Genomic DNA, 22,817 nt, shown 5'->3' with positions numbered 1-22,817 from the left:
ATGTGCTATTGTTGTAACATTTTTGAGTCTGTGCTAGCATCATGATCTTCCTATTAATACAGTACATTGTAAATTTATTTGTCTCAAAGATTTCAGACGTGTCACTTCGTGAATTTTAGTTTTGGGTAATTCATTTAAGTCATAAAAGATAAAATTGTGGGTTCCAATTTTGTACAGTATTTTTATAATTTATTACTCAGTTTGCTATGAGTTTTAACTTGGCTACAACTAAAATGTTGAACAGTGCCGAGTGCAGTTGTGGAGTCTTCTGATCCCCAAATGTTTAAGCAAGGAGCAAATTCATTCCTGCCCTCTGCCTATATCTCCTGAATTTCATGTGTATTGATTTTATTTTCTATTCCCTCATATTTATCACCTTTTCCTCTAACTTGTGCATTCTTGCAGGTTTTCCCTTTGGAGTCCTCTTGGGTTTATAGTCTGTCCATAAGGATATTGAGCTGAATATTTGAAGGTGCAGAGGATACTGCTATTGATGACTGTAATAACTGCATTGCATCAGTACTCGTACAGCAGGTAATGTCAAGCATCTGCAAATGAGCTCAGCATTCTCATAAAGTGTATCTCATCTGCAAAGACTGTATATGTCAACCTACCAACATGAATGTTAAACTTTGTACATCTTGGGGATTAAAAAGCAACTAGTAAACAGTTTCTGATTCCTGCTAACACTGAAACCTCTTGTAATCTAAGTTCAGTAAGAGGTTGTTGCTGCTACTCGTGTTGAACAGGCTGTTTTTGGTACCTTGAATAGGACCGGTTTCTCCAGTCATTCATCAGTGTCTGTTGTAATGACTGCTTGAAGCTTTAACAGTATGCAACAGCTCAAGCTTCCACAAAAAAAGCCTGAAATTGACAGCAAGTGTAAGGGAGTTCCATAATAAACCCTGTTACGAAAGGACCCTCAGCACAAGGGTCAAGGGAGCGATTTCTAAGAGAGCCTTCTGGTATACAGTAACTGTCTTGCTCGGACTGCATTGTATGTCTTGCAGCATATAGGGGTACTTTCTTAGTCTCCTAATCCTCTAATAATAACAAATCTGATGTTCTTCCAAACTGTATATTTACTGTCACTTTCTTGAAAGGCCTTTACCAGCCAAAATATTTCTTGGTAACTGCATCAGCCAAGAAATGGCTATGGTGGACATCAGGAGATTTATTGTCACTTTCTTGAAAGGCCTTTACCAGCCAAAATATTTCTTGGTAACTGCATCAGCCAAGAAATGGCTATGGTGGACATCAGGAGTACCAACAAAATCAGATCAGAAATAGCAAAATACTTGGCACCATGTGTTTTCATTAAGAAAAGCCTTCAATACAGCATCTTCCCAAGCATCAACTGCCAAGACCACCACAAGGTGCATCTCTATCTCTCATTATCTCTGCACTCCTTCCATTCTAGGCCACAAGTTCTTGAAAGTCGAATTCAGATTTAATGGTGACATTCCATTATTGCAGCTGTGCAGTGATAATCATTAGAAAATTGAGCTGCACGCACTATTTGCAAAGGTTACTTGTCTGTGCAAAAAGACAATAACTAATGAAAATTTCATTGAAGTAGAAGAGTACAAACCGCCCAAGGAAGGCATAACTGAAAATAATTTTCACTGTGGCAAACGCCAGTTACTGTCATCCTTAGTTAAAGATGCAAGCGGTTACAACTAATGGATTATCAAGCAACAAGCAACAGCACATTATCTAGATACAGCATCAGTGCGTAGAATATCGGAAATTGTCCACACATTCCATATACAGTTATGTATGCCTAATATGTGGAGACGAGAAAAATGACAAAACTTTTAAACTTCTGCGTACTCCATAACGAACAACAACCTGCAAGTCATATACGTATATTCTTAGATACAAGGTCACTGAACATTAAGATCAGAAGGATATGTACATAGAAAACCTGAGCCCTAAAGTATGTTGCTAGTCACCTTAGTTCAAGTGACTGATAACATATGTGTAAAGTGTCAAAGAATTTTCTTCAGTACCACATTGAGAATGGAACCATCTGGCTAAATCTTGCTAACCTGGAACCACCATAAAAACTACTGATTCAGACTTGCTCCAACTCTGCAAAGTATGAAAACACCCATTCTCATATTAAAGAATATCTCTCTAGTTGAAAATCAATTATTTCCTGTGCTTAAGAATAGGAAAATGATATAAAGTATTATAAATAGATCTGTCATGCCCATCCAGGGTCATCAACAACAATGGTCCTTCCAAAGTGGGAATATACATGTTGGGCAGTATTTAACTGTACTGTAATGCTTTCAAGAATGGACACTCTATTGCAGTTTCCTCTTATGTACCATTGTCATCAAAGGTGTTCCCAACTGGCAGTGGCAAGAAGCTGTTGCTATTAATAGTCTGTACTCAAGTACTGCAAACCTCAAGATGCTAAAATGACAAAGCTGGGTAACTATATAGCTTTATCATATTCAGAATGAGTCCAGTGAACTTCATCATCTGATGTTTCACCTAATACATGCTTTGTCACAAAATCCCTCTCCTGATGTTTCACCTAATACATGCTTTGTCACAAAATCCCTAACATTGGAAACCATCCTTTACCTCTGTGCCGTCCTGGTATTAACAGACAGTCATATTGTGAGAGAAGTGAACTTCCTGGTTTTTTAAGACATCAAACAAATCTGTCCTGATTGCCAAGTCTGTGTGAGCAGCACTAACGTTTCCACAAACCAGCGCTTGATCCCACTTATCCACTCTTTACTGTTTTTTAGTAGCCTACCAGTAGCTTTCCAAGGAACTGAACCTTCCTTGCTTTCCATTAAATGCCTTATCATCACAGATGAACACTTTCACACCCCTTTTGTCAATTTTTGGCCCGAAACCTGCCCAACCATTATTATAAACTGCTTCCCCAGAATATTTCTCAATTTTCTTGCCCACTCAGATCACAGTACTGAGTTTGTTACCAGAACTCTGCGGTTTCCTACTCCCTACCAACCTGGTAACAATGGACAGCGCACAATACAAAATATACCACTGAGATTTTTTTGTGGTATTGCAGTCTCCAGAGCCGGGTGACTGTCATAGGCTTATGTTGCCTTGTATCTGTTCCAGTCATCACACTTCGTGAAGGGTTTTTAATTTTCCCCAAAGATCTGCAGCACACAGTTTTAAGGGCTGATGGGAGGACCAGCTCTGTTGAAGTTTGTCAAGCAAGTGAAGTTAGATCCTAACTTCAACAAAATATGGCATTTTGGTGGAAGGTAAAAGGCAGTCTCGATTCAAAAGTCTTGCGCTAGTGCCACCTACAAAACTGTCCCCTTCCACTGATTAGTCCTTGGAACTCCTATCATAAACAGTATTACCTGCTGTCACTCCCACAGCTAAGAAAACTTCACCACTTCCAGCTGATGGTGAAGCACAATGTCGCAAAACTTACGTGATTTGGATAACGTCAGGCTTCTGAGAATTACTTTAGTTTTTACCAAATAAGCCTCTAAAACAGGCAGTCTTTTATAATAAGTATATAAGTGTATGAGGAATATTACAGTAATTCTTTTAGTGCATTTGTAATTTTTGTTTTTTTGACATCTTTCATTTTTTCTTATTTTGTGTACTTTAATTTCAGGTAATGTTTTGAAAAAGTTCAATAAAACTGGAAATTATGGGTTCCAGTCTTTTACTTACTTAAGTCTTCTGGACTTTCATTCTTAATCCTATCAAAAACCAACAAAGGAGTTTGAGTCGTGCCCCCTAACGTGGAGTCCTGGTCTCAGATATTGCAGGGATCCTATTTTTTTATCCTTTAGCAATACAGAATAATTGTGGACCTCTAAATTACTAGACACCCTAGATATAAACTACGGTACATATTGGGACATTATCTTTACAAGAATCTTCCATTAGTACAATTCAGAAAACTACTGCTATCTGGCAATAATACAACCCCTGGAAATATTCACTAGCTAGAGTTCTTAACTCTGAAACAGTCAGCCCTGAGGATTCATTCTCAAGTGAAGAGAGAAAGAATGAAAAACTTACTAAAGTAGTGATTTATTAAATGTTTTTACTTTGGCGACCACTCCTAGCATACCTGTACAACTGATTCTAACAGGTACATTCAAGCATGCACTCAAAAAGAAGTAGAGTAACTTTGTAGACTCAAAATAATGGAAATATGTTGACTCCCTTTCAGAAAAACAAAACCCAACCTAAACTGAAATCTCATTTCAGACTGAATTAAAACCTTCATCCCTAAAAGAGGTAAATTTTATATCAAATATTATAATATATTTCCAAGCAGAACCACTACAAATTTAAGTCAAACAGTTGTACTAAAAATTATATAAACTTTCCTTTCTACAAAGGTGCTATGTAATGCATTTGGATACTTTCTATTATTAACTTAGGACAAGCCTGTTGTTAATTTGACCTGCTTAACATTATGTAGGTGGTAAACTTTGCAGACCTCTCTTGATTTAGGTTTTCAAAATCATTTCTATATTAATACATTCAGTTGGATGGGACCCTATCTGGTAAAGGACAGAAATGTGGTTCTATTTAATGCTGGTGGCCAGTCCTCAAAATCTATTACTTTGGGTTAAAGTCCTGTAAAAAATAGTATATATACAACATTGTTCCACTTCCTCAACCTAATGGATTTTGTAACAAAACACACTATCAAATTTCCCTAACTGTCAGGTTATAGATTATTTTGCACTTCAGTTTATTACATATGACTCAAACTCATGAAAGCAATTTGAAATATGACAGGAATACAAGACTTGTCTGTATAAATATGATGTTCACAAAGTAAACAGGGTTAGACACCACTACTATACAAATGAAATTTAATTATATGTACAGGCAGGCCCTGGCTGACAGCGATCCGGTTTTACGGGGCCTGTCTAGCAACGAAAATTGCAGCTTTCCGCTTATCGGCGCCGATAATTGGGTATTGGTACCGATACATGCCTAACAGAGGCACCAATAACCGAAATTCAGCGCCAATAAGTTGCCGAAAAATCACCAGTTTTCAGTTAGCGGCAATTTTCAGTTATCATCACACCCTCAGAACAGAACCCCCGCTGATAACCGGGCACTGCCTGTATTAACATTTTATTAAAACCTTGTCACATGTAATCAGCTGCTGCAAATTGAAAGTATAACCAGACCACCAAATTGAAATTCATAACTAAAAACCCTAAAGATTTATTTTCAGATAAATATGGTTATATCTTTAAATTTAATATAGCTTTTGTTAGGTATGGTTGCTCTATATTACCGTATCAGAATCAACAGGTAGAGGTATTACATTTTAACCACGAACTACTCCATTAAGTTGAAGGATTTACCATGATTGTGTATCTGTATGAGAATAAAAGGCTATTACAACAGTATAATGTCTATAATAATTTAGAAATGTTTCAAGAGATTTCTCAGTGCTTTCATAGCAAACACAGTTGACATAAAATAGTACAGTACTCAAATGATTGAAATCAAGTAGTGACTTCTAAATTTGAACCCTTTCAGTAAGTTACATACTGATGATAAAATTAGTGTGAATAAGATTTCTTAAAAAAATAAACTGAATACACCAACATACACATCACACTACATCAAAGTTCATTTAGAAAAATTCTTGGAGTCCACTAGTGTGACATAATTTGGCACATAGCTACTAAGGGTGCAGAAGAGAAATACTAATACTTGGAACGGTTTGACATCATTTACAGTAAACGTGGAATCTTTGAGTACCCTTAGATTTCCACTTAAGTAAAAATGCAAATACAATACTTCACACTATATTGGCCACAGTACACAATGAACATTATCCTGTACAAATGAGCAAAAGAAATTTGTTATCTTTTAAAGACATACCATTATTGTTTATTATGCCTAAAACCTATATGCTGTTCATCACTATACCGTTTTTTTTTTTATACAGCATTTTATAAATTTGAACTTTAAAACACACCACAGTTTTTGAATACTATCTGGAAAACACATGCTTTGAATCACCCAAACCCTGAAATAATCTGTTACTATTTTATTGCAACGTATCTTTGACAAGCAATTTCCTTGCACTCCTTTCAGTGTTCAGACGTTAATACTGTACAGTACTGGATTTTTATCATAAAGAAATCACAGTAACCTTAGATTCTGACTGCTGTTTCTCAAAATTTTAATGTTTTTGGCAAGTCAATGAATAATTCAAACCTACATACCCCAGAAAGTTATACTCCAGTGTCTTTAAAAATAAAAAAAGAGCACTTGAAGAAATCCCAAAAATAAAACTTCAGTATAATAAAACAGAGGATGGTTTTCAGATGCACTCCAAGAAAGATTAAGAAAATTAAGTAGTCTGCTGGTTTCCAGTTAACTATTTTATCAAATAAACAGGAGGCAAATTATATCAGAAACTTTTAAGAAAAAAACAGAAAATCTTGAACGTTGAATGTTGGGTTTTACAGCCAATAAGAAATATACCTAAGTACTGTACTGCATAACAGTAAAAGGTTGAAATCTGCATGTAATGTATACAAGATCCATGAGAACAACAGAAAATGGAGACTGAAATCTGTTAAGGATACACAAATTTCAGCTACATCTGTGTTTCAAGTGCTGCAGCCCTACAATTTACCAACAGTACCAAAATGATTACTGTATATATTATTCCATGAATGGTGACAGCAAAACAAGTATTAAAAAGATAGTGTTCAAAAAGATGCACTATATACTCTGTAGCTCAATTTTCCAACTCCTCACATTAAATTGGACAGCAATACAAACTTACATCTAGGACATACAATGGCAGCCTAAGGAATATAACTGTACATAAATCCAAATGTGAAAATAATTTGGATTTTTTTCCTCTAACAATACCACCTAAAGGAATGAATCAGAGTTGAGGTACGCAATAAAACCTTTGAAACACTCGCAGCATGTAATCCCTGAATAATGGTGCCTAGCTGAAATGCTATGACCATCTCGTACATAAAATAATAAAACAAAATCAGAAGATTGTTCCATGAACAAAGGATAACACTGAAAGGAATTGGCTTTTCTCCAACTTGGCTTCAAACCTTGTGGATTTTTGTGCTAGTGTACGTGAAGTACAGCATTTGCTAAAACACTGTAAACTATGCATGAAATGAAGTACCAATATGACACAAATGTCATCACAATTGTAAGCACTTGGAGGAAGCCAAGTTATTCAAATGTCACATTCCTTGTCTGTAACAGATAAAGCTATCAAGTAATAACAAACTAAATTACAAAAAGCAGAGCTAAACATTTGCTCAGCTTCCAATCAAATATACAACAGCACAGCTAGGTCAAAATATATAATTTATATAAATATATAATTTATAAATTAATAAATTCACTCCTAGTAAAATACAACTTATAAATACCATACATTGTGTACAACAGTGCAGGGATGTTTGCACTTACTGATATGCTTTCTGAAGTTATTGAGTACTACTACTGAGGGTGTGTTCCATGTCCACAGGCAACGTTTTCAAAATACACACCAGTCTTTGAGAATGTATCCCGCTACGTTTTTGTAGGACAAAGACTGAAAACTGATGGATACTGGTGTGCTGTCATTACAGTCTGCTACTATATCAGTGAATATACACACACAATTACTTGTACATTGTTAAAATAATCTAGCCTAAATGATTTTGATAAAATTGCAATCAACCAGGGAGAAACTATTATGGGGGGACTGCAGACTGAGTTCTTACAACTTCTATAAGAACAAAAATTATTAGAAAGACTTTATTCTAGTTCCTTTCTACAACATTTTGTCCAAGTGTTTTTACAACCACTGAAAGAGGGTTATAACTCATTGTCCACTTTTAACACTGAATTACTTCCTATGCTTTTAATTTTCAAAACGAACAACAGTGCTAGACAGAGCAATGAAAGAGTACTTCTACACAAACAAATTCAGAATACTATGGCCTCCTTGGACCAGAAAACATAGATTAATGAACAAACTGGACTAAGAGCAAGTATACGTGCAACTTATAAATGTGAATTAGACATTGAAACTAACAAATCTAAACTAACAAATCTTTATGAAACTAACAAATCTAAAGTTTATGTTGATACAAAACATGAACTTAGATACCTTGGTAAATGATGACACTAAAAAAAGTTTTAATTTTTTTTCATATCCACGCTAGACGTGATGAACAAAACTACATTAATGCTACATACTAAAGCACCGTATCAGCATTAAGGGAAATTCATGAAATATACAAAAGGCTATTTATGAATACTCAGTGAGGATATGCTATACATCATATAAAGGAAGGTTGCAGGTGAAAATAATTCATAAAAACCTATTACACTACCACAGTTTCCTAACATTATTCCCATACCTTTGTTGCTAGAGAAATTTCAGTACTCCACAGTTAGCATTAAGTAGGTCTTCATAAAATAAAGTGGCTATTCATTAAATGTAGTTTTTTAATATTTGTGCAATCTGGCTTGCACACATTTCTCACTGCCTTACTTAATTCGCATGTTGAGAATAAGCATTTAACAAGGTTTTACACTTGTGGAAACTGAACACGCTCCAAAATAAATTCTTCAGGTATTCTTCGTAAGGTTAAATTAAGTAAACCTATGACTGCTTGCTAATCTTTAGGTGAATGTACAAAATAGTGAAGATCACTGCTTCAAATCCCTTCAGAAAGCATAATCATCACCAATGTAAACAACCCTTAGTCAAATAATGCAACTTGTAAAGTTCTTCTGTCATATAAATTCATAATTTCCATGTAATATTAGCTACCTTCAAAAACTTTCCTTTGTAAAGACAAATAATCACCTTCAGTCCCCTAATCCTCTCAAAGAAATCAATTAACAAAAATAAAGTTACAAGCTCAATATATCTGCACATAACACGTGAATGTTAAAGTACTATTTCTATCAAAGGTACATACAATACCTTATCTATGTATTTAGGACACAGAAGTTTTATGGATTCCATTTCAACACTCAATGCGCAGCATGTCCTGTTAATTCTATCACCTTTAATGTGTGTGACAACAAGGTCACGGGTTCCACAATTTCAAGGTATAGTAGCTTTAATAATTATGTCTACAAATGACTGGGTTTTCTTTGGTTCTTGGGGCGATCTAAATGTACGCTGTATACAGAAAATACGTTCAGCCATGTTGTTTTTATACAAACACTGAACAATTGCACATTCCACAAATGTAAATATTTCCTCAAAGTACGCTTAATGTACGATGATATGTACTGTGTATTCTTAATTAAACAGCCTGAAATGTCGTGTTCAGTGTCTTTTCCTCAATTTTGTTCCAATCCATAAAAGATTTTTACAGTACATGAGAAATCAAGCGCTATTAGAAGTGAAGTGTATAATGTGAAAAATACATATTGCAACAAAATATCATTACCAACCACCTCTAGGATAAGAATAATCACAAAAAATTCATAACCTACCAAACTCCTACACCTATTAGGCCCAAAATTAAAACAAGTTAGCCATAATAAATTCTGAGTAAGATGAAAAAATGAGGCATTTGGGGAGAAGAAAGAAAGTCAAATCCAAAGGTTTGGAAAAGTCTTTCATGTAGCTGCTAATGTATTATATTATAAAGTGACAAAATGCAAACTATATCATGATATTAGTATTCATTCACCACATACAGTATTTTTCAAGGTATTAAAATGTGTGGCTGTAGACTGTAGCATAGTTAAAAATCCCACCTACGGTATATGGACGCTACTTACAATTTCCAGATGATGAACTAGGTTTCCACTAGCATTATCTGTTTACGACTGTATAAAAAATGAAAAGCTTTAAAAGCAACCCAAGTAATACAGAATTTATACGATTCACTGGCAGAATAGAATGGATTATCAGGAAGTTGCTCTACAAGGCTGGCTGATTATAAAATAAAAATAGTAACCAGACGACTGGTTAAAGAGGCTGATTAACTTGATCTAATATACCTTCACAAAACTTTATTCAGTAACTGGATAGAGTGATAGTGCTGAAAGATTCTGACATTTCTTTAAGGGATTTGTATTAAATACTTGTCATTTGTGGCTGACTAAAATTTGGGCATTCAAACAATAATGTTTTACTATTAATGTTGTATGCTTTGTCTTGAGACAGGGAGGGACTGCCAGTAACGACTCACTGACCTGGTTAACTTTTAATGTAATATGGAACCAAAGCTTAGTAATAAAATACTACATTTCAAGCTTTAATTCTCAAGTTCGCATTCATGAAAGCATAACAGCAGCCTATGGATTGCTTGTGTGGTGATATGGTCAGTCAGTCAGTTGTAAATGATTTGTTTAACCAGACCTCCGAACCCTTTTAGGGTTCTTCTCGGGCTGGTCAATTGATCATGAATATACAATTTGGGTAGGCTAGTGTACTGTGGTGAAGACCTCGGGTAATCATTTTGCTCAAGTGTCATATTTATGGGTGCACTTCAAGTAAAACAAGTCTTCATTACACTTACTTTATACTGCAATGCTATAATGTTCTTGTGTCTCTGGATTCTGTACATTATATTGATGATGTGTGTATTTACACATAAACAAAAGACTGCAAATATCAAGTTAATGACCCCAGGAAATATTAGTCCTCGATAATTACCCTTGAAAACCCTTGGGGGTCACTGTCTAGGAAAGATCCAAATTTTGATATAACCTAGCGTAGGCTATATATATATATTTACTACATTTTATTTTCAATTTACGTATATCCACACCCACCTTAGATGTCTATTAATGCAAATAAAAGATTACTTTATTTGTACCTTTAAACACTCAAATCCATCTTTCTAACAAAACTACCACAAGGATGAACTATGCTTCAAATCAACTGTTTTTAATTAGGTTCAGCAAAATACTAGCGGACTAGCTGTTTCTTCCATTTCTGTGATGAATTCCTGGAAACATGATACTGTATACGTAGGAACTGGCAATGTGAACAGCCTATTATTAAAGCTACTATACAAGAAAATTTTTCCCCTTTGTGAAACAAAGTACAATGTGCTGTAGATAATTTCTCACAAGACAAAAGAGCAATTCATCTGAGAATTTAGATTTTAAAGTGAACTTAATGAAATATGCCAAATTAGGAAAACAATTTTTTATCGCAGTAATATTCTCGTATGAAGCTTGTACTTTTACCGTCATTGCTTGACGATAATTTAAAATATGGCAAAAGAGTGGGATCTGATTGTGACAGATATCTAAAAGTTTCTTTACTATACACAATTCTCCTTTAAACCACCTGGGCTCCTTAATTCCAACAGAATAACAAACTCCAAATAAAAAATTGTGAACATCATTTCTAAAATCTCTATTCTATAACATCTGGGGCCATAACACTGTTAATTAATCAATCAAGTGACTCGGATGGTTACAAAATTAAAGAAAAGAAGGATCTACAGAACATTAACAACACTGGTCAAGATATTGAAAAATATCAAAGCTGAAAGGTAAAAAATATCAAAGTTGAAAAGTAAAGAGTTTTTGTAATATGTTAGAATACTAAAAAAAATAAGTGAGGGACCTAAATTTCATAATCAATCAATCAAGACCAGAACAATTTCCATAAATTAAAAGAGAAGTTTCAATTCCTACAGATAAATGTGCGTCTTGTCAACAGTCATTCTTTGAAGTTCATTGTTAGATTATAGCATGTTTTCAAATTAAGATTTTCTACACGAATGATATTATTTTGGGACTGAAAATAAGTTTCGTAAAATATGTTTCCATACATGATAGTAACCATTTTTTGCAATACAATAGCTTTACGAAAAGCAGAACATACCGTAATTTAACATATTTCAAAAACAACAAAAAAGTTACATGAAATACATATTTAATTTATTAAAAAAAATGAACAATGTATGGGTTATTTACTCCTAGTTTCAAAGGTTCTCCAAAAACCTTGTCTTCTTCATTAACAACACTACCAAATCCCTTGTTAAACACTTACAATCAATACCCTGCTGAAGCCACCTTGGAGAAACTTTGATAGAAAGGTAAGAATAAAGTTATCAAAACTAAACCCTTAAAAGATCATCAACAACATGAAAGTTAAATTTCATGAACATATTTCAGTACTAATAGGATTACATGAATCTCCTCTAAAAACATTGCTATGATTAGTCTAACCTGAAACCACATATTTACTTTGACTTACTTCAACTTATTTCAGAGCCAGAAATATGGCTGATTTCTTGAATGGAAAACACTCAAACTGCTTTCAATGGAATGCTTCAAAATCAGAAACATTAAATAATCTTGTATTATTTAGTGACTTGGACAATAGCACCATCACATGCCTTCAGCTCTCATTGAATAAGTTTTCCAAAATATTCACTGATACATTAACCAAGAAGCTCCTCGTCCATAACGGGAGAGAAAGAAAAGAAAAAGGTCTAAGCAGCCTTAATATCTAACACGCACATACCCGTTAAATGCAATTTTGAAATTTGTGGGTCAAATTGACAAAACAAGTTTGAGACTATTTTTTAAACCTCTGCTTAAAAAATAGCAAATGCCAGGAACCAACATATTAAGACGAAAGCGGTAACTATATATGTTCCATAAATATATTAATGTTAAAACTTGTACTACTACCAAAAACTTTTAATAAAACGTAAACTGGATGAACGACTTCCTGGAACGGGATTTAAAACTAATTTCAATTTTTCTATTAAGTTAGAAGTCTTGGGCAAACCACCCAACTTATTCAAAAGGCTAATAATATGCAAAACTATTTATCAAAGTCTCTCTTCCCACAAATCTGTCTTAGATGCAAAACCATTTCTTGTGTCGTTACCTTAAAACCCAGTTGGAAAAGCAAACCAAGTGCTGAGTTGCTGTTAAAATGATTGAAGCAGAGTTAAAAGACAGCAAAGTTCTCCCTAATAGGGGAACCACTTGTCTCGTGGGCCAAAAGCTCTCACTCCTTGACCCTTATGGCATATCAGATGTGTACCAGTCAGGAGTAATGTGTTTATGTACTTAAAACTTAGAAATTTCTCAAACATGTTTTGTGTTGACAACAACACTACCTGTACTCTAATTGCAGTTGATAGTTGCCTCCTGAGTCAAGGGTTAGGTGATCTTGAGTGCTTCAGCTACCATTAACAAGATGATAATTAAGCACAAATTATAAAGAACTGACATGACTGTTGTACATTAATCTTCGTTATTAAACGACTGTACACAAGGTCAGTCATCTTTGCTAAGTCTGGGAAACAAAAGAACTGTACAGCACTATAAGTTTCTGTTTCTTGGAAACTGTAAGCAGGTCTACTCAAGAACTCCCCAGTGTCTCCAAAGCTCTCTGCATAGCAGAGTAAGAAGCCACCATAACGAAAGGGTTTCTTCCTCCCTGATGAGGTGTTTGTAACCTAATTCAATTTTGATATGGATGGTCCTTTACGTCACTTACATTCAATGACCATGTTGTAGATGTCTGTCATTACAGACTGTCTTTCCCTTCAAATCTTATTAACTCGCTACAAACTGCCAATTCACTGCCAATACTGTATTATTCAGATGAGCTCAAAGAGGGTTTATATGTCGAGCCTAGCACCAGCATTAGCCTACCTTATGCAAGGCACAAAAACTTCAAACATTTAAGGGCAAAGTCCAGCATGGGTATATTATGTAGGTATTCATCAACAAAAACAGGTACTGAGCTGCAAATTGAGAGCTTACTGTAACTGAAACCAGGGTCCTCCCTTTTAAAGCATGTTTCATTCATCTTCTATCCACCATACTTTATGCTTTAAAACAATTCAGCAATTGGTTTGTTTGCCTCAACCATGCATTAAGGGTTGAGTAAAAGTACGGTAATATGACTGCAATTCCTAAGAAACATACATGTAAATTATAATTTCAAGAATGCTAATGGTATCAATCTTAAAACAACCTTTCAAATTTGCCTGTTCGGTTAATTTCCACCTATACCAAACAAAAGCTGCTGATAAACATAAGCCTCAATATACCTACTTTGGTTCAACAGCACTGTGCAAACAAAGGTACAAAAACCCCAGTCAAACAGCCGATGACATTAAACCTATAAAACGGCAATGAAGCAGCTCGAAATCTTTAAGTGACTCCTTAAAGAAAGTCGAAGTCAACTTTCACAAGTTCAAAACTCTCTTCCTGGCTTCAAAACAGTCTACAGTAGTTCAGTTCCAATTATAATTTCTTGACATTTCTGTCTATAGTCTATCATCACAGCAAATAAGTTGTGCACTGATGCCCTACAGGAGCAGCTGATGTACCTGCACTACTACTAAAGAACAAACAATTACTGTACTTTACGGGATTAAAGTAATCTTAGCAACCGAGTAACTAAAAATAATTTTAAGCTTCATCAGATACACCATTCTTTGGCGTAATTTCTACACAAGGCTAAGTACATTAAACTAACAAGTAGACTCATGAAAAACCGAATAATGTTGTATCCGAGATGTTGAAATTTTTCCAGTCATTACCTACTTATAAGAACGTGACGTCCCACCTACTAATAACCTGAGCTATAAGCTAACTCCAAACCCCTAATGACATGCAGAATGCCATACACAAGACATTTCAAAATGTTATGTGATACCTCAAACATTTTTCAAAAGTCTAGTTACGTGAGGTAAATCTTGCAAAATTCCATCACATTACTGCCACAAATGGATTTTTCAAGACCAGAACCCAAAACTTTTATCTTTTTAAACACCTCGAAAAATTAACATCCGATTGCTTGATCTGAAATCCTACTTAAATATTTTCCGGTACTAAAGCCTAAATAATTACAAATCATAGACAATGTAGTGAAAGCCAGATCAGAACTAGTAAGGTACCATACACACAAACCAACATTTATCTTACTAAAATTAAATACAAAGGTCTTCTGAGAATGCCACAATCAATTAGCCATTATTCAGTCTTAGTCCTCTATACTCCATGACATTGTCATTTACAATACAGGAACAGACATTATGAATTTGCAGTTATCCCTACATAGACTTTTAGATAAAGCTACTGGCGTAAATTGGCAACCTAGATGAAAGCAACCTCCACTGCTCGTTTTCCATAAAAGACTTTACTAATGGCTTTCCACTTGAAAGTAACATTTGTGAAATGCAAGGATTTACAGTCAAGTTCAAGAGCAGCTGCCAATATGTACTTACATAAGAAACCCACAGGCTTACAGGAGAACTGTCAAGAAATATATGGAAAGACATTTACCTGCAAGAAGTTACACAATAACATGAAATTCACTGCAGTGTGTGGCTTCCCAGATGTCACTAAAGGTGTTCCTGGTACTGTATTAGAAATACAATATGACCTTTTACCTGAGCAAAAGGATAACCTTCTTTCACAAGTAGAAAAGCACTTAACATCAACAAATTGTGAAATTACACAGAACAATTATACTGTCGAATATAAAAAAAATAAACTGTGTACACCACCTAAAACGAAACTTCATTACCCCAATCAAGACATTAAATAAAACTAATCTAAAGCAATAAATAATAACTGCAAGATCAGGTCCCTTGCACATAATGCAATAGTTTATTTTTTTCAGACATTTTCAATCAGAATATTGAACTTTATCCAAAATCTACAAAACAACTGCTGATTAATTGGAAACCAACAAGTTTTGAATTCATGTACATACAGTCTGTAGTGATAGTGTCAACTCATTCAATGTGCATATCTAAGGACACAAAAAACCACAACAATGCCAGTACAGCATAACATCAGGGGACTGTATATAGTTGCCTTCCTCCATGTAGTAGCTCAATCTATTAACATCTACTGTACATGTTAAATATTCTAGCACTTACACCAGAAGTTCAAAAGCAGAAATGTTCATGACCTAGTCATTACATTGGCCAAAACTATCGGGAAATACACGATATTGTAGTGTGAAAAATGGTGCGTAAAATGCATAGTTTCAATATAACTCTTAAGATTTTATTTCTGTTCAAAGATAATTAAAATAAATCTACTTGCATTTTTTCTTAAAAATAAATCAATATATGATAATTATTACTAAATATCACTGCTGGTAATACCTGTGGTGAGATGGCCATGTTTTTAGGAGATCCACATCCAGCTCGATTTCCACGGCTGGAGGCTGATGTTCTGGCGTAGATGACTGTGAAATTATCTGAACAACGGGGGCAGCAGGTGAAGTCTGGATACCAGAGCTTGAACATACAGTTTCATGAGGTCGCCAGGTAACAACAGAGCTCCCGTGATCTTGTCGCTCTTCACTACTTGTCGGGGGAGATTGTTCTTGAGTTTGGAAGGAGGCATGAGCCACTGTGCGTTCTATTTGTTCTTGATATTGTCTCAAAGCAACAGTCCGAACACCTTGGGCTTGGAAAGGTCTGAATATGATGGTCTGTTCTTTTGGATGTGGAGATGAGCAGACCACGACCTGTTCTCCATCAGGTTGTGAAGGGCTATACACTACGATACGCTCCTGCGTTTGCAGAGGTGGACTGCAAGAACTGGCAGGGGTATCAGTGTCTCGGTCCCTGGGAGAACAGGTCACCACCAAGGGTCCGGAAGCCATGGGCTACAGTTTAGACAGGTCTGCCAACGTTTGTGCCTCCTGGGTAGGATGGCGGGTTCTCAGGTGAGTTTTAACATGGCCGGATTGGTTGAAACGTTGGTGACATAGTGGGCACTCATAAGGCTTGGCACCTGTATGAATGAGCTGGTGTCGCTGTAGGTTAAATCTTGAAGTGAAGTGCTTGTGACAATGCTCACACTCAAGAAGTCTTCGAATGCTGCCACTTCCTTCCCCTGCACCATTCCCTCCAACACTTTCCCCACTGCTATAGGCCGACATGTCGTGACATCGCGCACCCGAGGACACACACGACCCCTGCAGAAGGGATAACAAGAAAGAATCAGAGGTCGCACTACCACCAACCACTATATCACAATTATCATCATAAGATCCAGTGGAAAGCACAATCTTACACCTTACTTTGAAATACTAGTGTACTACATTAATTTAAACATGGGGTTAAGACTGATTATGTAGATAAATAAACAGACTTACCAAAGGGATACCCTACTACAAAACAAGCTTAGTGATGACATTCAATAATAATGAACAAGTCTGAATGCTGAAATTAACAATATAGATCTGCACAACTTTATGTCTTATCTTTTACTGATAGAGCCTTAGTGGTCTGACGTGAGAGTCAATGCAAAGTGTGAGAGCATTAAGTGCTGTTCCTCAAATGGGTAATGCGGCTATCAGGACATGTCGGCTTCACACATCTGGCTACAACCTTACCTTCATGGTGCAAATCCCATAAAAACAAAACACATAATACATTCCATAAGTACTGTTGGTTTTGAAATGAAAATCATAAAATAAATAAGGAACCACTTGGAATACGTAATGTATATTTTATCCTAAGGAGATAGAAAAGGTATCTCAATTAGGTACTCATACATTAATTATAATCAGTTGATAAAATGCATCCATTGCCTTACCTTTTTAACATCTTTTTAGAAGAGTAAACGAAGGTGATAAATTACAATTTGAATACTGTACTATTCTTTGAAATGTCTGTACAGGTTAATGACTGTACATCTTTTAGTTTACATATAAATATATCACAAATTATGCAGCCTAAGTTAAGAAACCTTGATTTATACAGGCAGTCCCCGGTTTACGACGGTTCCGGCTTACGACGTTCCGAGGTTACGACGCTTTTCAAATATATTCATCAGAAATTATTTCCTGGCTTACGACGCATGTTCCGGGTTACGACGCGTCAATGACGCCAATCCGACGGAAGAAATATGGCCCCAAAATGGCAGAATAATCATAATTTGAAGGGTTTTTGATGTAAAACTCAATAATAATGCAGTTTACATCGTTTTCAATGCACCCAGAGCATTAAAAGTAAGGTTTTCTTATGATTTTTGACGATTTTCGACGATGTTCGACTTCACGACGATTTTTAGGGTTCTGACGGCAAGAAGAACGGAACCCCCGTCGTAAACCGGGGACCGCCTGTAACTAGTTCATCAGCATAAGTCGGGTCAACAAAATTACATTAAACTCTTGGTAAACACTACAAAACTTAAAAACTACTAATACTACATGACAATTTTACAAGAAGTGTACGAGGTTAAAAGATTGATTTCTAGGGCATAAAAAAAAAAAGTCTCCCTACATCAAATGTGCATAATATGCATATTAGCAAGATGCAAATTATAATTTTTTAAATTTCAATTTTCATACTGCAGACACAACTTATGCCTTGAACTGGCTGCATAAATAATTTCAGGTCAAAGATTATTCCTTGTTGCAATGTACAAAATTTAAGTACAAAATAATGAATGTGAAAAACCCAAGTTAGAAGTGGTTGCATAAATCTTTTGGCTACAAACGTAATTGCAGATCGCGTTAAAAGGTAACGGAAAATAATAAAACCAAATGAACAAATATGAAACAATTCAATAAAGTTAATTTTTCTGAAGACACAAATTAGTCAAAAGTTTACCTGTGAAATTTGTTATCTGGGTTTACCAAATGCAGAAGTGGCAAAAACGTGTTTCAAAGAGGTCATAATGGCCATTTAATGAATATCTTTAAATTTTATTATAGTTTTTATGTTTGTATAACTTTGTTTTTAATCAGTGAAGCTTTCCTAGAACGCATACATAATACAATTACGTATGTGAGGCAAAAATGTTTTATTTCTTAAGTTGCGTTGAGCTTTATCAAATTCAACTTTCAAAATCTGAGGATGGATTATGGTATTAAGGAAGCCAAAGAAGTCAATCACCCACGTAATGAAAATCAAGAAAAGATAGAATGAGATAGGTGATATGAAATGTGACAGCTGAGGACCTTAAAAATGGATATGTTAAGGGGAAAGAATTGATAAAAGATTATATATTTCTGCATTCTGAACTATTCACATTCATTCTTTATATTCTGTGCACAAAAACTTTCCCTTTTCCAATAAAAAAAATAATCCAAAATAACATTTCTGTACTGTGCATAGATGCCCAAAAACTTCTGTGATATATTTTTCTAAAGCCTTGTTCCCAAGTCCAGGAAAATGAAACATCTACAACCGCGTTAGTCCTAGAGATGTCATGTACATACGAGCACAGTAGAGCATGTAATCTCTCACTCAATATGAAATTATGAAGTGTGTTAAACAAAACTGCACACTACATTATTGAAAAATTTCACGGAAAATATGGGTGCAAAATTGTAGCTTTCCTCTCCAAGGCTTTGTTTCTGAACTTGATGAAATTGTAAATAAACAAGACATACACAACGACATTCAAGTCCACACTTTAAATACAAAATCAAGTCTCTTAAAAACTCACAGTTAATTACTTTTATTTAAAATGTAAGAACTATATCACTGTTTTCAACTAAATTTGTTGCCCATACTGAACTCACTAATCCATACAAACGGCACCTGAGCCCATTTTCTATTATGGTATTTTTGAGGTCTCTAGAAACATGTGGAGCAAATCTCTCCCTAGATGGTATTATTAAATATGTTTAGTCAGCTGTTCTAACGACTAATGGAAGGAACATATACGCATATAGTTTTTAATGAAAAAGACGCCAGTGGGAAAAAAGAAATAATAAAAGTTACACGGCAGAATCTTCCCCAAGGGTGGAAATATTAGAAAGATAGTTATTGAACCTTGAGGCAGACTGCCAATTTTTCAACCCAAATGGGCAATTTTCATCTTCTAAGTCATGTAAAAAAAATATCAAGTGATGATATTAAGTTAACAGGTAAGTATATTATTTCTTATTTTATTGTTACCATAGTTTTTTCAGTACAGTATCAGCATTAATAGAGCTTTCTGCTATTCTTGATAAATAATGATAATTTATTGTCTTTCAACAATGTTTACATTTCCAAACATCACATGAACCAGACCATTGGCCTCATACTGTATGGAAATCGTATACATAGGACTCTGAGAAAAAAAGTGCTACATGAAATTAATTTGCAAAAATAAAAAAATTATTCATGTCCATAACAATGCTCCAATATAAAAGGATAAAGATTTTTAAACACTCACTATATTCCAGAAACCATTTTTTAACTTTTTGCAAGGTGATCAAGTATGTGAAGTATACATTTAATTTTTATACGTAGTTGAGTCCATTTTGAAGATCATTATTGTTTATGTTTTAAGTTCACTTAGTTGGTAACTTCCATAAAGGAATGTGTTTATACCTAAGTCAAGAAATGTGAGTTTGCTCTATTAGTTACGAACACTGCTACATCATCACAATTACATGTGAAAAGTAGAAATCAAACTACTTTTGAGTATTTCATGTTTAATTTGATCATGTGCTATGCCTATAAAAATTTGCATGAACAGGAATCATTAAGCACAAGAACTGTAGTATACTTACAAGGCAATAAAAAATATTTTTTAAAAATAAGAAAGTACTAATATAACCCCCTGATCACAATTAGCCTTATTCTGTATGAAACAGACCCTGCCACCCCCAACCTTTAGAGATGAAAGATGAAAAGCCCCACAAGACAAGCCCGGCTTACAAGTCACTGTCTGCCAACTAATTCGTCTAATTCTTCTGTGCCAACCCCATCTGAAAGAGTGAGGGGAAGGGAGAAGGACTCTAAAGATTATGATTAGTGAGTGTGTAAAAAAAAACTTGTTTTACTGAAAAAATATTGTTATACAAAACCCATAAATCATAATTTGCCTGAATTGCAAGTTAGGGGGGATGGTGAAGCAGAAGAGATTGTAGAAAATAGGAATCACAGATGCAAGCTGTCCAATTCCCACAGATGATGAACATAAAAGCCAGTGACATCCCCGGAAATTCAGGTAACTTTCGTAAGTAATGAATGCAATGGGAGATGTGGCCCAGATTGTGTATGTGGAAAGAACATGAGGTGTAAAGGCAGATACTTAAAAAAAAAAAAAAAAAAGCCAACATGTGCTCTAAAGAGAGGAGGATGACTGATTAACATCTTGGCTTTTAAAAAATGCCCACTTTGACAGTCAGGCTTGATGACAAAAATTCATAAATAAAAGTACACAAACAAAATTTGCCGAGAGCCAATGGACTCCTCTACGAATAGTGGTGAGAGACTAGACAAATTACTGAAAGGAATGGCTAAGCAGGTTAAGCAAAGGCACAAATTACTTAACATGAACAGCAAACCCCTAGCCAAGAAAGACGACCTCGGCAAAGATACAAAAGTAATGTAAATGAAAAGAGCTTATGAATACCAAAGCTAAGAGGCAAGTACTTAACAGTGGCGTATCCAAAACATGAAAGCCATAATCGACAGCACAAACTCAACAAACCCTTACAAAACACCTGACAAGGTAAAAATATACTTGGAAGAACTACAATACATATATGAAAGTGAAATGCAACAATACAGAAATGGACGAAACAGCACAACAACTGCAGGAAGAGTTGGTGTACAACCTATGAAGGACAGCATACACCTAATATTGTTGAATCCACACAAAAGAAAGGTAAACACTAGTTCAGACAGAGGACTGTGAGCTGGGCAAGCATGACGGGACTTCTCTTCCTTCAACTCTCGAAATTCAAGTCGGTATGGCTCAGTCTGTTTCACACAGAATCAGGTCAGTATGGCTCAGTCTGTTCCACACAGAATCAGGTTAATGATGATTTATGAGTTTTGTGCAACAAAGGGAAATGTGAAAAGAAGCACTGTACATAAAGAAAAAAAGGTTGAAAACATACGGAAAGTAAAATGAAACACCAATCAATATAAAATCAAAATTACACCAGGTTTATGCTTAACTCTAAGTTTTGAGCTTTCTACTTGAGTATCTTTTGGGAAAGTCGCTGAAACTTGAGCTTAGGTAAAAATTTTCTTTTCCTGTTTCATATGCTAGTACAATTACGCAATCAAATGTAACCTCCTACTGTATCTAGGCACTCTAACTAAGCAGTCAAAAGAAAATACACGTACAGCCTTCTTCTTCATTCAAATTAACCAACTACAATGATCATTCATTGCTTTGTCCACCCTCACCTAAGCAATCGAATACTGATCTACAACTAGTATAGTATAAAAATTTAATTCTTCCTCAAGTAAGCAATCTACCTATAGCGGACCACTCAACAATGGTCAAATGCAGCTGGCACTTAAATATTAATATTTACTAAACTGTCAAAAGTAGATTTCACAAGTAGATTTAACCTTGTTTATAGTTCTTATTAATGACACTCGTCACAAACCCTGACCTAATAGACTGCTGGTACAGAATTATGAGTATTTGACTGCTGGTACAGAACTATATTACGAGAGTTTATGTCGTCTGTTTGCATTATCAAGGCTTTCAAAATGGGTTAACTGTGCAAGACTTTTTGTTTCTGAAGAGGGGTACCTCCCTGAAACATAGTCCTGCAGTTTTATCCCTCTAAAAATGAGATTCATTAGTAAATCATGCAATTTAGGGACTGTGCTTGGAGATTCTGTACAAGATGAAGCACTCTTGGCTAAGGTACAGTAGTCTGAAAGTGGACATTTACCATCAATTGTCGTTACTAATTTTATCAAGTATTTTAACATGTTAAAATTCTTGACATTCATAAGGCTGACCCAATTGTTTTAGTTTTAATAAAATTTATATTGCAATCAACTCATGTTCTTTAAAATCATTTCAAAACTGAAAATGAGGAAGATTCTGAGAAATTTTTTGTCAATTTATTGTTTCCAAAAGTTGACATTTCTCATTCATGGAAATCT

At 35.0% G+C, this 22,817-nt stretch overlaps 1 protein-coding gene across 12 annotated transcripts in view; it reads right to left on the bottom strand.

Moving 5' to 3' along the window:
* Positions 1–22,817, bottom strand: part of LOC136825330 (protein bric-a-brac 1-like) — an 81,452-nt gene that overhangs the window by 16,550 nt on the left and 42,085 nt on the right. For 4 of the 12 annotated variants that reach the window (XM_067081531.1, XM_067081524.1, XM_067081532.1 and 1 more), the window contains one exon: positions 16,107–16,927. The exons of the other annotated variants lie outside the window; for them this stretch is intronic. In XM_067081531.1, the coding sequence (XP_066937632.1) occupies positions 16,616–16,927 (312 nt within the window). In that variant the 3' untranslated portion in view covers positions 16,107–16,615. Of the gene's footprint in view, positions 1–16,106; positions 16,928–22,817 lie in introns of those variants that run through there. 12 annotated transcript variants of the gene reach the window in all.

Source organism: Macrobrachium rosenbergii, chromosome 37 (genome assembly GCF_040412425.1).
Source record: "Macrobrachium rosenbergii isolate ZJJX-2024 chromosome 37, ASM4041242v1, whole genome shotgun sequence".
Classification (NCBI taxonomy): Eukaryota; Metazoa; Arthropoda; class Malacostraca; order Decapoda; family Palaemonidae; genus Macrobrachium; species Macrobrachium rosenbergii.
This window is presented reverse-complemented; position numbering and strand designations above follow the sequence as displayed.